The sequence below is a fragment of the Egretta garzetta genome, unplaced genomic scaffold, assembly GCF_000687185.1.
Source record: "Egretta garzetta isolate BGI_Z169 unplaced genomic scaffold, ASM68718v1 scaffold8, whole genome shotgun sequence".
Taxonomy (NCBI): Eukaryota; Metazoa; Chordata; class Aves; order Pelecaniformes; family Ardeidae; genus Egretta; species Egretta garzetta.
In genome coordinates this window covers 468,696-482,530 of record NW_009260407.1, presented here as the reverse complement: position 1 = coordinate 482,530, position 13,835 = coordinate 468,696, and the positions used below count along the sequence as shown (strand labels likewise).

General features: G+C 40.4%; 1 protein-coding gene across 1 annotated transcript in view; it reads left to right on the top strand.

Annotated features, from left to right (window-relative positions):
- Positions 1-13,835, top strand: part of VTI1A (vesicle transport through interaction with t-SNAREs 1A) — a 274,540-nt gene that overhangs the window by 259,948 nt on the left and 757 nt on the right. The window contains exon 8 of the mRNA XM_009643452.2: positions 11,256-13,835. This exon is cut by the window's right edge and continues 757 nt beyond it. Coding sequence (XP_009641747.1) covers positions 11,256-11,349 — 94 coding nt within the window. The 3' untranslated portion in view covers positions 11,350-13,835. The remainder of the gene's footprint in view (positions 1-11,255) is intronic.

Below are 13,835 nucleotides of genomic sequence, written 5' to 3'. Positions count from 1 at the left end.
ATTAAAAAAGCAAGCTCCAATAAAGTATGATTTAAACAATACTTACTTCTTCTGTTAATAGCCTCCTATAAGCGCTTGCTATGGTGAGAATATAATTTCTAAACAGCATTCCATATATAAAAATTGTTTTTAAAGCCCTGTAGCTGACAATGTTACTTGTTATTTAAGTCACTTTCATAGTAAAAATACATGAATTTTTCAATTAAAAATGTATTGCTTTTGCAATTGTGCTTGTTATATGTTGGAGCCTGGGCCAATAAACCGCCTGTTAAAACATAAAGAGGTCCATTCAGCCCAAGTTGTGCCTGCCATTTATGTTTCAAAACCCAAGAAAATAATATGTTGGAATTGCATTGCTCACCAATATCAATTAGGTTTTCGGCTGTATCGTTAAATTAATGTTGGGGAGAAAATTGTTCCGGTGGATTTAGTAGAAAAAATACAGTTTTGAATACAGAGTTAGCACATTGACAATAATGATTAAGCTGGCCGATGCTAAAGCAACACCCTTAAAAATATTTCCCCCATCTGAAGAAATGAAATTGTCTGCTTCTTTTTTCATCCAGTTATCAGATTAGGCTTCCAGCTGATAATTAGTGATGTTTAACACAGATCTTTGTCATTCGGAAATCTCAAAATTATCAAAATGATAATTTCTCATTATCATGGGCTGCTGGAGGTGGGAGGTTTGGAGCGTGGAACTGCACCTCCCTGCACCCTTTTGTAAGGAGGCACAGAGCCTCCTCTTCTCTCTGGTGGCCGGGAGTGGTGGGACACAGTCCTGCCATGCCATCCCCTTCGAAGGGGACAACTGGAGCAGCACGACCCTGTGCTGTCCCAAAGCTACCCCAGGGCCATGCAGCTCTGCACCGTGCTTGCGTCTTCACGGCACAGCAAATATTCAAGAGCAGCCAAGAGCACTACAAATGCTATATGCCTTGTATATGCTTCTGTATTTCATGGTATTTGATATAAAGTACTCGAGACAGACCAGCATTAAGAGGATTATTTCAGACAGCATTAGGAGTTAATTTACAGAAGATTAGCTCTAAATCAGGCAGATATCATAAGCAAATTAGCATCAGTTGTAAGAGATTCAGAATCAAAATGTGTGGTGGTTTGTAGCTTCTCCCTGTATGTACTTAGTGGACGAGTTGCATCTTTATTAGTTTCCCAAGCCAAGGTGTTACACCTTGAAGACTGAAGGACAGGTATATACTTTTTTCCGACGTGCACACTATTTATTATGATGCTGTTTATTGGCAGTGAAACTGCTTAACTCCAAATACCCTTCCTCTGTTGAATATTTTATATTTCATGCCATTTCTTCATTGAGTAATGTTTTGTTTGGCCCTAGAAATGATGTCTCCATGGTGTGTTATAATATTTTTAAATAGGTAATATGCGGCTTTACTTCAGAGTGACATACTTAATCCTTTTTTTTCTGTTAAAATGAGTCACATTTTAATGCCAACTCATAAAAATGAAGGAGTGTATAAAATACTACATACTAGGGTGAAGATTACAGCTACTTAGAAAGAGCTTCCTTAATATTTAAGCATGTAAATTATAAATTTGTTTTATTTCCACAGGAGTGGTGGTTAATTTGTATTAAAAAGCTGATTTGTGTCCTTCAATCAGTTTTCCAGATATATTTTTCTGGCTGCAGACTGGCAGGCATAAGCACCTATCCAGTCCCTTCTCGGTATCGTGGTTTCAAAAACGCTTGCCCAATTAGTGGCGAAGATGATGAAATGGATTGGGCCACAATATTAAAGTTTATGCCCTGAGTTGTCCTTGGGATTCTGAAAGTTTTGAAGTCTACGAACTTTCTTTTTCCCCATCTTTGGAGAAATTTGTATTCTGCTCTCCAAGAGATATTAAACTACTTAGTCCTCAGCGTACTCCTGAACGTTTGGGTTTTTAACTGGGGCGGGAAGTCTGGGCAGTGTTTTATGATTTTTTCCTTTCTTGATGGACCAAATTCCTCTTGACAAGGTTGGCCTGAGGTCACGAATGTCTCCCTGTGTTCACTGAGAGAGGACTCTTCCTGCCTTCCACCAGACCACGGAACTTACACCCCCTCTAAGCCAGGTTGGGCTTGCAGGTCCCTCCGGTTGCAAGATCTGCAAGTGCTCTTGCACTTTGACTTTCTGCCCTGTAGTTTTACAGAATGCATGGAGGCTCAGCATGGTTATTAAACCGAGGTGTCTGAGGTCATAACAAAGTAGAGGCATTTCTGCTCCCCTAATAGAAATACTGTAACGTGCTGAAAAGAAAATGCTCTAATAGTGGCAAGTATCTCCTGTCAACTAATTTGATAGTTCTCTATCAGGTAAACCATTTGTGAATACATCGATTCTTTTTATTTTTCACTGTTCTGTCTTCACTATTCCCAGGTTTTCTCTGAATCAGTTGGGCAAAAATTGATTTTTATTTGTTCCACTGGCCTTGTGGAAAATTAGCTTATGAACTGGTTTTTATAGGAAGACTCAAAGCACAGAACAGGTTGAAAAATAAGCCTATAGCAGTCAAAATTGTTGTCTGAAATGTCTTCAGACTGGAAGGCTGAATTTATTGCTCAAAACAAGTACTAGCAATGTGGAGGTGTGCAGTCCTGCTCATTATCACTGGAAAAGGGGGAACCAAAAAGCACAGTAAAAAATTAAATTTTAATAATGCTAGTGATATTTTCTAAATCCTTCTTGACAGAAAGATTCTCATTATTTTTATCTGTCTCAGAGTGGGCTCTTTTAATGCCATCTCACAAATGGCCTTAGCCATGATTGTTTTCCTTTCTTTTATAGCATTTGAAAAAAATGAATACATACCAAAAAAAATTTCTATTCTATCATTCAAGAAGTGCCATGAAATGGTAACATTTTGGATAGCACATCTTCAGGAACAATTGCTGCAGATGCCTTCAGGTTTTTACAAAAGAGGTCAACATTGTTAAGACAATTGTAGAAAACTTGCCGTGCAAAAAGACGCCCAGTCAAATATGGTGCGATAAGGGGAAAATAACGCAAGCAAAGTATTTGTGTCCAGTCTCCAGCTTCATCACACCTCAAAGCTGTAGATTAGTCATTAATTAAAGTGAGGCATGGTGAAAGATGTTACTTTCTTTCATCTGTTTAAGATAGATATTTTAGTGGGTTTAATGATTATGGAAGTTGATAAAGTGCAGACTTTAGACATTTTTGTTTTCTTTAAATTGCAGAGAATGTAGATTTAACTATATTATCATAAAAGCCAATGTGCAGTCATGTATGTTCTTGTCATTTTATAGCTTGCATACATTTCTTCTGCTGGAGAAATAATTGCTTTAGTTTTGAGTGCTGACGAGGAGGTTGGGTTTTTTTTTTTCTATTAACTGTTTGGGGACCAGGGCTTCATGCAACCAATGTACTGAAGAATGCCATTACGCTGACAGCTGGGCTATCCACCCTCCCTCAGAGCTCTTTCTAAAGCGCTCGTAATGTTTGCTAAGGCCTATGGTTCTTAGTCATGCTCAGGTGACTAAATGTGTGATTTGTTCTTCTTGATACTTCAGTACCCTGAGAAAGGCTGGTTGGAGATTAATGCAACCTTGACTCCTTCCACTTGCTGTTGCCACTGCGCACATGATCTTCATTTAGATTTGCCAAAGAGATCTGGTGTTGCCTCTGCTTTGCATGAAATGAATTAATCCTCCTCCAGTTTTGGTTGGTGAGTTTCCGTGGCCCCAGAAGCCAGCCGCTGTTCCTCCTAATGACAGTAGTAATCTAATTGGTTCCCTCCATGGAAGGACTGGACATGGAGACGGGAGAAAGCTGAAGCTGCATCACAACTGTGCAGAGAAATGTTCCCCATCAGGGTCTCTCATGAGCAGAAGGATACTTTTAATCCTTCAGAAATGCCTTCCCATGTGTTCTAAAAATAAGTGATGAATGAAATCTGAGGTAGCAGAAGATGTACAGTACCCTTCCCGTTTGCCTTTTTATCTTAGGTCCCACGTCTAAGAGGTCCTTTTTCAGGCTTTCTCTGTTCTCACAGTTTGCACACCGAAGTCTCCATGTACGTGTCTTCCCATCATTCCTGTAGATATCTCTCCTTCCTACGCCACTCAGTCCCTGCTTTGCTCCCCCCCAGACCCCAGTGATCGCCTGGGTACTATTTGCACCTCCTGTGGCTGCCAGCTCCTTAAGGCAGGACTCATGCAAGCTGTGACAATCCTGATGGCTACCACATAAACACTATACTCCAATGCTGTTCACGTGGGTTTGTTACATTTGGAACGTGTTGCAAGATTTCAGCTATGAATTAGATATCTCAATAAGTATTTTAGCTATCAGATATCATAAAAACAATTTTGAATTTTAATCTCAATGGTAAGATTGTCAGAAGATAACATGGCAACGTAAAAAACATAGTTCCTTGAGCCAAGGAAGCCCATGGCATTTCAGGAGGCATTCATCCCAGAAAGGGATGTCTCTCCTATCTCTCACCCCTCCAGAAAAATTGTCAAAGGAGAAGTATATTTGGTTCTGGTCAGAATTTCAAGTGCAAATATGGGATCCATTAAAGAGAGATGATTAATCAAGGTATTTACTGACTAATTATTGAGGAACATCTTCTGCTTTACTGCCGTGTTTCATCTCTGCAATAGTTCTGATTAATGAGAGATTACCGGCTCTTTACGATATGATAACGCCTTTCCTGTATGATTTTGCCTTCAGAGCTAGCAAGCTTTCTCGCTTGGGCCTCATGTTCAAGCTTTTAGGGATATTCATCCCTACTTAATCTGCGGGTACCTAGCCTAACCAGCTAACTTAACTGGCTAGTTCTCCTGGGATGGATATATGGCCAGGAAAAAGAGAAGGCGGTTCAGAGCAGGACTCTAGCTTATGTGCACAGGGAGCTGAGAGAGATTAGCTAGATATAATTTAGATGTTTAAGGTTGGATAGTGTGACTACCTCCCTGCACCTGTTATTACATGATTCATTCTTTCATTCAGGGCCCAGGTGGAAAAAACATTGATGTGGTTAGAGTGTAATATTATAACTAGAGATTGGTATCCATGTTATTACAAGTAGACAGCCCCAGCCCTTAAGACTGAACTTTAAAGCTAGAGGATGTAGTGCTGCACAATTTCTCAGCCCTATCAACAACATTTTGGGCACCCTGTATGGCCTGCGTCTTTCAAAAAACCCTGCTAGTCAGCTAGAAAAGTGCCATCATTTTTTACTCTCCATTCCCCCCTTTTTGAGACTTTAATTTCACTATCTGCTCAATTTTCAGCAATTTTTAATGGATTTTCCCAAGGTCTTACACGTAAGAAACTAGAGCCCCTGTCCCTAGGGGAAGAGGCTCCTTTGGGAAGGAATTCAGAGAACACAAAATAGGCTCCTGCTGGGAATGGCCTGTCTCCAGACTGGAGGTGGAGCCCAGGAAGCATGGCCTTCTTGGCATGAAGTAAGCCATGGGGGGGTCCCATCCCCTCTCCACCGCCCCCCGAAGCCTTTTCACCTCTAAATATACAATGTCAATTACAAAGTAATCGGTTCATCTGGCTTGAGAACACAAAGAACTTGGACTTATTTTCAGAGTTTGGGGTGGGGGAGAGGAAAAAAGCTTGAGTATTTTCCAAATTCTTCACTTTTTCCAAGGTCAGCTAGAAAAGGGCCAAGGAGTTGCATGCAACTTGTGCAGATGTTTTTTCACTGGTATTTCTGTTTGCTAATTTCAATTGTTAATGATGAAAAATGTCTCAAGTCAGATACTGCCAACCAGCTGTAATTTTGCTAGGCAGGGCTCTCTTACTCTTTTATTTCAGTAGGTTGCCATGTCTTTATGTTTTGCCACAGCCTGTCTAGTTCTTTTCAGTTGCTTTTATTTAAGAAAAGCATTCTTAGACCTAAAGATGGGAAAGATGAATAGTTACTGAACAGCCGCCAGATACCCTGAACTTAGAGATTTATCATTATGTATCCCAGACTTTGCTTTACCAATCATAACATGTTATTCCCCTGTGTGGGGTCTAGTGCTTCCATTTGAAAGTTCCTGATATGTCGTAACAAGGATGTCCTTATATATAGTAATAATCGTGTCTGTCCAGAAGGTATCTGAATATAGCTATATTACTTTAAATTCACACTTAGTTTTGCCTGGTATGTATTTGCCTGTGTGACTCGACCTATGCTTTGTGTTTGTTTGAATCTGCTGATTTGCACATGAATATTAGGCACTTCTTAAAAATCACTTCCCGCTGATTTGCATGCACCTATTTTCTTGCATGTTAGCAAAAACTGCCGATCACAAATAAAAGGGCACCGAAAAATTCAGTGGCCAAGTTTTCAAAGTGACAATTTAAAATGTAGTCTTGTATACAGAGAACAAGCCTTTCTGCACAGTAAACTGACAGGAATCGCTTCTAGTTAAATCTTAAATACATGTATTACAGTGAAACACTGTTGGACAGTGCTCCATCATCAATCAGTCTGTGTTCTTGAGGACACTATTTTTCGAGATGTTTTCTTTAAGAATAAAGCCCTGTGTTGTGATGAATATGTGCTAACTGATCCCCCAAGCCATTTGTATTTTTTTTTATTTGTATCAGTGTCAGAGTTGCACTTCTGTAAGATATTGCAGTATTTTATTTGTAGGCTTCATTATTTCAGGTTAAGGACACAAAACTCTTTATGCACCCAGAGTCTGCTCTGGTTCGTTTATATCCCGTATTTTGTTAAAATGTTACTGTGATTGCTAATTTTCATGACAATTGTTATTGTACCATCAGTGCTTAATGGCAAGGCATCATTATTCAATGCTGGTCAATCAGGCACTAAGACATGTGCAAGACATCAGGCTGAACCTATATAGATGTCGTGCACTCCCCTGCTAATGAATGCAGTTTTGTAAAAAGGTTTAAACACGGTTGGCATCCTTAATGTAAGGTTTGCAAAAGCTTATTCGGGAGCTGCTTTGTGTTTATACGGAGCAGATCTAAACATGGCACAAACAGAGTTAGACCCATTGTGCGCACGTGTGTGAGAAGGTACGGAGAGGACCGAATCATTGGGGGGTTTGAAACGTGGAAAGGCAGCACAATTCCAGCAATGGCTGGAGTGGGGGGAACTGATTTGCCAGGGACATCAGTGTTTGGTAATGGATGTGGGACTTGTTCTCCAAAGCAGTGGGCACCGCGTGCATCAAAGAGGCGATCCCCAGAAGCGGTCGGTGTCATTCCTCAGCTCACAACGTTGGCACTGGCTGGAGGGAGCCTCCAGCACACCAGTGGTCAGAGGTTAGGCACCGTGACCAAAAGCCAGGGTAGCGGGTCAAGCGTTTAGAAAGGAGGAGCAGAAAGAAACCCAACGGGAGTGGGATGCGCTTTCTGCGTTGTTAGGTCAGTGTGCTCTTCCAATGTGTCGGTTAACATCACCCTCACATCTGCTTTAGTTACTGTTTCTATGTGGTTTTGCACCCAAATGTTTTGGGCTGCTGTCCATGACAAACTAGATGGAACTTGGTTTAAAAACTCAGATTTTTCGTCTCTTCTAACTCAAAGTAGAATGAGCCCTTGTGCTCTTAGAATTTCAAGTATGAAAGGAACAGTAGACATTGGCTGTTAACGAGCTCGAGCGCGACGGGCTCCAGCAGAACTTGGTGTGAATTCAGTGCCTAAGCTACATCGACTAAATGGTTAATTCATCTCATATCAACAGCACTATGATTCATAATGTAAACTTGAGGAATCCTTGATGTTTCAGTCACACATTCCTCTTAATTTGGCCATGCATTCTTTTAAAGCTACAGTGTGCTAACTTAATAAAATGCAGCATGCAAATGCACAAGTTTTTGCCTTCAGGCATTTTAGCCATGGATGTTTCAATGGGTGTCTTCTTTCAAGTATATATTCTTTCTTAAATTATTTACCCTGTAAACATGCTTTGCATTTTCAAAGAAGAATCTGGGCTTCCTCATTCACCAGATTTTGTTGAATTTAAGGTGTAATAGAGATAAACTAGACTATCATCTGCTTCTTGCGAGCACGTTAGCCTTTGGGATTTTTTTGTAGCGAATGTTAGGCCCCGTTTTCTTCTCCTTTGGTACTATCGCTCCCTCCCCCACTTCAGTTCCTTGATGCTTTGCCTAGAGCAATACCCACTGGCAGTGTCTGGCTGTGACAGTACTATAGGCTCCCCCACAAATGGGGCCTGCCCAATGCTTTTTGCTGGGACAGTACTATAGGCTCCCCTACAGATGGGCCCTGCCAATGCCAACCATTGTTCTACCACTGTGAGCTGGCTTGACTGTCTTGGATCACTCAAAACCCCCTTTCCCCTTGATTTTTTTCTTTACTCAGAAGGCTCGCCCTTGCCTGTTGACTTTGAGATCTGAAATGCACTGACACCCAGAAGTTGTGTTCCCTGAGCAGCAGCTCCCAGATTCAGGCTTCAACACGCACGGCTTGCTAAGCCCTCCTCAGGACTGTCCTGCTGCTACCAAACGGCTCTATCGTTCTCCTCCTAGCCCCACCCTCCTGGCAGTTTGCAGTTACTTTAATTTTACTTGCTCACTTGAAAGTAAAACAGTAAAACTTGATGTTATTCTCTTTTTAAAGATATAAAATTAATCTTTAACTGTGGGCTTGAATATTAAAAGTATATAATGCTTCAGTGTAGGAGTCTGTTGATAACATCCATCCTATTTCATGATTAATTTGTTCCTTTTAATATGATATTCTTTTGCTGCACTGTGCAGACTAATTCAGATTCCTAGAAATTGAACTTTGATATGTATTTCCTAGATCCACACCGTAAGTGAACCTTCAATTAGCAGATACAGGTGGCAGCATGCCTCGCTCAGTGTTCCCTTGACAAGGATTTTCGGGACGTGGACACTGATTAAATAATCTTGCAATTGGGTGTGTACTGCCAGAGTATTAAAAATAAAGCATTTGGAGGATTTGGTGCTTTTTTCAATTTTTTCTTTAATTTTAAGTCTCAGATGATGAAATGCTTTTTCAGAGGGCCAGAGATAGGAGGAGTTGATTTAAACACTCAGTATGTTATGTATGCCTTTGCCTAACTATGTGTTAGATTAAGCGAGTTTCACTCACAGTTAATCCTTTGTAAATTAGCATTATGGATGCCTTGGGGCCCACATCCCACAAATAAAATGGTTGTCAAGCCAGCTGCACTGTGTATTACTTAAGGCTGAATGTTTTAAGAGTTTTCATGCTTTTAATCTATTTCACTGCTGAGTTTCAATTTTGCTGAGTGTCTTTCCAGGGGTGATGAGGGTGAGTGAGTAAATATATATTCTGGTTTTCATGCATTTGCCTGGGCAAATCGTTTGTTATCAGGTGTTTGGCAGAGAATGTCACACCCCGCCACAAAAGAGAAGCTTGTAAGTTCAGGTGTTAAATTGAAGTACAAACCAACAAGGACCAAAAGCCCTTACATCCCTCCCTCCCTCCCTCCTCCTCCTCATCCTTTTGGCAGAGTAAATATTGCCTGTTAAGTTTGAATTAGCTGTCATCGCGAAAGAATTAATGCTGTGGTTGAGCCTTTCTAGTGAGGAAGGGAAAAATAAACGAGACAGATCTTAGTTCAGCTTTAAGTGATAAATGAGGACAAAGCAGCCCATTCATCTCCTGCTAGGAAAGTGGACACAAACACTAAAGCAGTTTTGCGGAAGACGTGTCAGCAAATGTGATCATTTTGTAACCTGTCAGGAGGATAGAGCGCTAGTCCTTTTAGAGTGTCACAGGGGAGGGTGGCTGTCTGATGTGGCAGTCCTCATCCATCCATTTACTGCTTTTTCTTTAGGTGGGGGGTAAGCAAGGAGGGAGCTGGAGTTGGTTAAAACTGCATTTTTCTTTACACTTTCCAATATAATTTATATGTATATCCACCCGCATCCAAATGAAAAACATTTACCAAGGAAAACTCCCCTCTGCTCTCTAGAGTTTCTTCTCTCTTTCACCGTGTGAAATACGCTCATTTTAACACATTGCATTCCCTGTCTTCAACTTGGAGCCTTGTACTTGGTTTGACGTTTCACAAAGCAGAGTTTTACCTCTTACCATTGTCCGATTGGTGAAGACTCTGGTTTGGTTTGGTTTGGTTTGGTTTGGTTTGGTTTGGTTTGGTTTGCAGAAGCTTGAGAAAAAATACAACAAGAATAAATATAACTTAGGGTTCTAATGTTGGTTTTGTTTGGGGTTTTTTTGCTATACCTTTCCAATTCTGATGATATGCTTCATGTACAAATATGTTTTGCAAAAGTTCCTGTTTCATGAAGAGCCTATGAAAATATTCTTCCTCCTCTGTGAGAAAGCAATAACAAACGCTGAATTCTTACAATCCAGAATCGTCCCATAAAGTGCCTCAAATCCAACTCTTTGTTGATTTATTCATTTTAATTGACCTATTAATTTCAGGCAAAATCTGAAGCAATGTGGTGTCTGATTTTAGACACAGGGATTTCTCCCAACAAACGGTTGAACAATATTAGGACTTTCTACTTCTGGCATCTTTTTGTTAGTACTAATTTCCTTTTTTTTTTTTTATACTACATAGAAAATGTAACATTTGCCTATTACCATAAGTAAAGGTATGCTACAGAGACAGGAGATGCTTTTACAACATAAGCTTCACAGTTTGACACTTGCTTCTTTATATCATCCTGTTCTTCAAAACTATCTTTTATACTTTTCCCTTGGTATTTTAGTACAAGTAAGTATCTCATTGACATGTGTTTCCTTGAAATCTTGTACGTTAATAGTAAAATCCCTTGAAAATTAATAAATTGTTTCTGTTCAGATTTAAAAAAAAGCTGTGAAGATTTCAGAATGGCTTAAAAAATGTGATGATATTTACTATTACAGACCAACCTGCTTGGATTGGATCGACTGAGGACTAATTATTTCATTTGTTCTTGGAAGGTTGATAAATTGCAACATGATGCATTTCAGTTATTCTAATATGCATATAAGTATATGCATAATTAAGAAAAGCCTAATTCTCTCCCGAATGCAGGAAGTTGGATTTTATAGCTACATAAAGAAATGTTTGGAAGCACTGGAAATTGAAAGAAGTAAAAACCAACGAAGGATGATATAGGAAAGCCTACATTTGTGGGCACGTCTTTTCTCCAAGATATTTATCTGTGTGTTGCTTTTTATGATATTTATATATATTCTGCTATTTTGCTTTACTGTGTTTTATTCACTGGGGTTTTTTTTGTCTCTTCTGCTTTTTTCCAGGATCATCCAAAACCGGATTTTGATTGTTGTTCTGGCAGTCATCATCATCTTCACCACCATCATGGCTATTTATTTTTCTGTCAGGGGACGCTGATATCTTTGTTCTTCACTAAACAGCAACAAACTGCTTGTTCTGAGTAATTAAGACGAAGTGGTCACATGAATCATTCTCTTGCACTGACAGAGTCTCCCTCTCTTTTCCACTATTCAACTCAGGTGCAAGTGGTATAAAATATTTTGTATTATTGATGGTGTAGTTGATGGCATGTGGGGTTGATTATTTTTTCTTAATTTTTTTGTCTTTATCTGAGTGTTTTCAGAACCTTAATATTTGTTGGGGTGAGGGCTTGTTCCAGTATAAAAAGACTTCACTTGTGTCGAATACTGCCCCAGACAATTAGCCTGTGAGTTGCCAGAGTTTAGCAAGGGAAGAGGGGTCTTTGCACTTCTCTTGTGCTATGCGGGGTGTATGAATATCAAGCAGTATCTGACCTTCTGTGATAGAGAATATAAGTAAAGCAGAGACCAAATGATGTAGAAAGTGAACCTGTCTCCTGTGACTAACTCCCGAACATGAATTAGTGTAATAGGCGTAACCTGGTTAAGAACAGTAGTTAGTTTTAAAAAGAGAGCAACCTTGGGATGATTTTTAATATCTGGTGTGAATCCAACACTCGATTTAACTTTTTTTTTAATTAGGCTTTCTTTTCTGCTTTTTCAAAATAATTCCACTTTCATCAAGATCATGATAATGCATCACTTGCCCAAAATGTAGTTGTGACCACAGCCTATACACACTAGGCCCTTATTGAAGATGTATAAAGATGCTTATCTATTCACTGCTGATTGAAAAGAGACCCTAAGTAATAGTTCAGTGACAAATACGTGATTACAGTGCATTAAACAAAATCTAGATTTCTAATATTGGCCTGACCATGTTGAGACCTCAATTGGAAATATTTTTAGTGTATTAAATTCTGATGTGATATCCCGCTTTTTAAACAAAAACTGTAAAAATGTTAATTTATACATGCTTTTAGCTGATATAATATATCATAGTTTCATCTACCTGTGTGTAAATGAGCTGTGTTTCTCTTTTCCTAGTAGCTGTGCTTCTCCTATAGACAGGTTTAGGCTTATAATTAAGCTTACAACTCCAGCAACCATCATTTTCTGGTGATATGGTAAAGTAATTTTCATAACTTTTCAATTCATTATATGCAATCCCTTACAAATATTTTAAGCCCATGAACTTAAGCTGCAAAATCTTTTCAGGAAGATGTTCAAAGAAACAAAAAGCTGGTGGCTTTCAGGCTCCCCCCAGCTTAGGTAGGAACTGTGCACCGAATTCTCATCTGTGCCTTAGGACTTTTGGGGATTTGGCATCCCTGCGGTCTCTGCCGACTTGTTGTGCTGTCCCTGGGAGTTGATTTTGGGATAAACATCTGGGAGTTGATTTTGGCCCTGAGTAAGTCTCCCGTCTTCTCTACGTGGAAACAAATAACTCATCCTAATAAAAGGATGTTGGTACTGAGGCCATAGCTAAGACTATGAAAGATGGTGATAAATGCAGAATAAAAGGTTCCACAAGAAAAATGACACTCTTTGAAGCAAATGGAAGCATGTGTGGTCAGCTGTGGGGTTTGAGTTACATGCTGCTCACAACTGAGTTCAGAAGGGGTTTCTGTGCCACGTTTCTCTACCAGCTCACGTCAGCGGCTGTAGGGTTGTGCTGGTACAAAAGTTCCCGGGTAATCCAAGCCCATGTTTTTGGGAGGCACTGCTCTGTGTGGTGCGGCTTGGTCACATCCAGCTCCTCACCTCTACGGCCCTGCACTGCCACGGGGCCATGGGACCCCCCTCACCGCCTCCTGGGGCACCCCCCCTCCTTTCATCCTTGCGAGGTGTGTGGCTCTTGGACAAGGAAAGATTTGGGTGTTCCGCTTGCAGTGCGGAGGCTGGCTGGCCTTCGGTCACGACACACGCTCAGATTAAGCACTTACGGTTGTGTAAGCAGAGCTCTGGCCGTTAGCTTCAAGTGATGGCACTGAGCTGAATTCAGGCAAATTAGGACAAAGCCTGGCAGCGTTAGAAGGTATTTATCCTCTCCTAAGCAAATTAGGAGATGCATATTTTGTAAAGCAGAAAACTGTCAAGAAGGAAATCTGAAGCTCCGTCTGTTGCCTAGACATCCTCCGTGTTGCCTCAATAATTTAACTATCATGGGGATTGATTCATGACTACTGATCTTAACAGTGACCTATGACTAGGTTTTGCCCTCTATCTAGCCACCTGCTGGAATCAGCAAAAAGCTGAAAGGAAGCTAGTTTTCCTTATCCCAGTATAAATCTAGGGCATAGTGTCACATCAGATACATCCACTCAGATGGGAATGAGGGAGAGAGAGAGACTGCCACGCAAAGCCTTCATCTTCACTTTTGATGAACCTGCCATGGCTATGTTTCTCATGCTAACCTGTTAATAACTCCTCTGCGCCTGCTTTGCATCCTCGCGCACTCCCCACATGTAAAACGGCGCTCAGGTGGACGCTACGCTCTTCAAAACCCGACGCTGCTCCTCG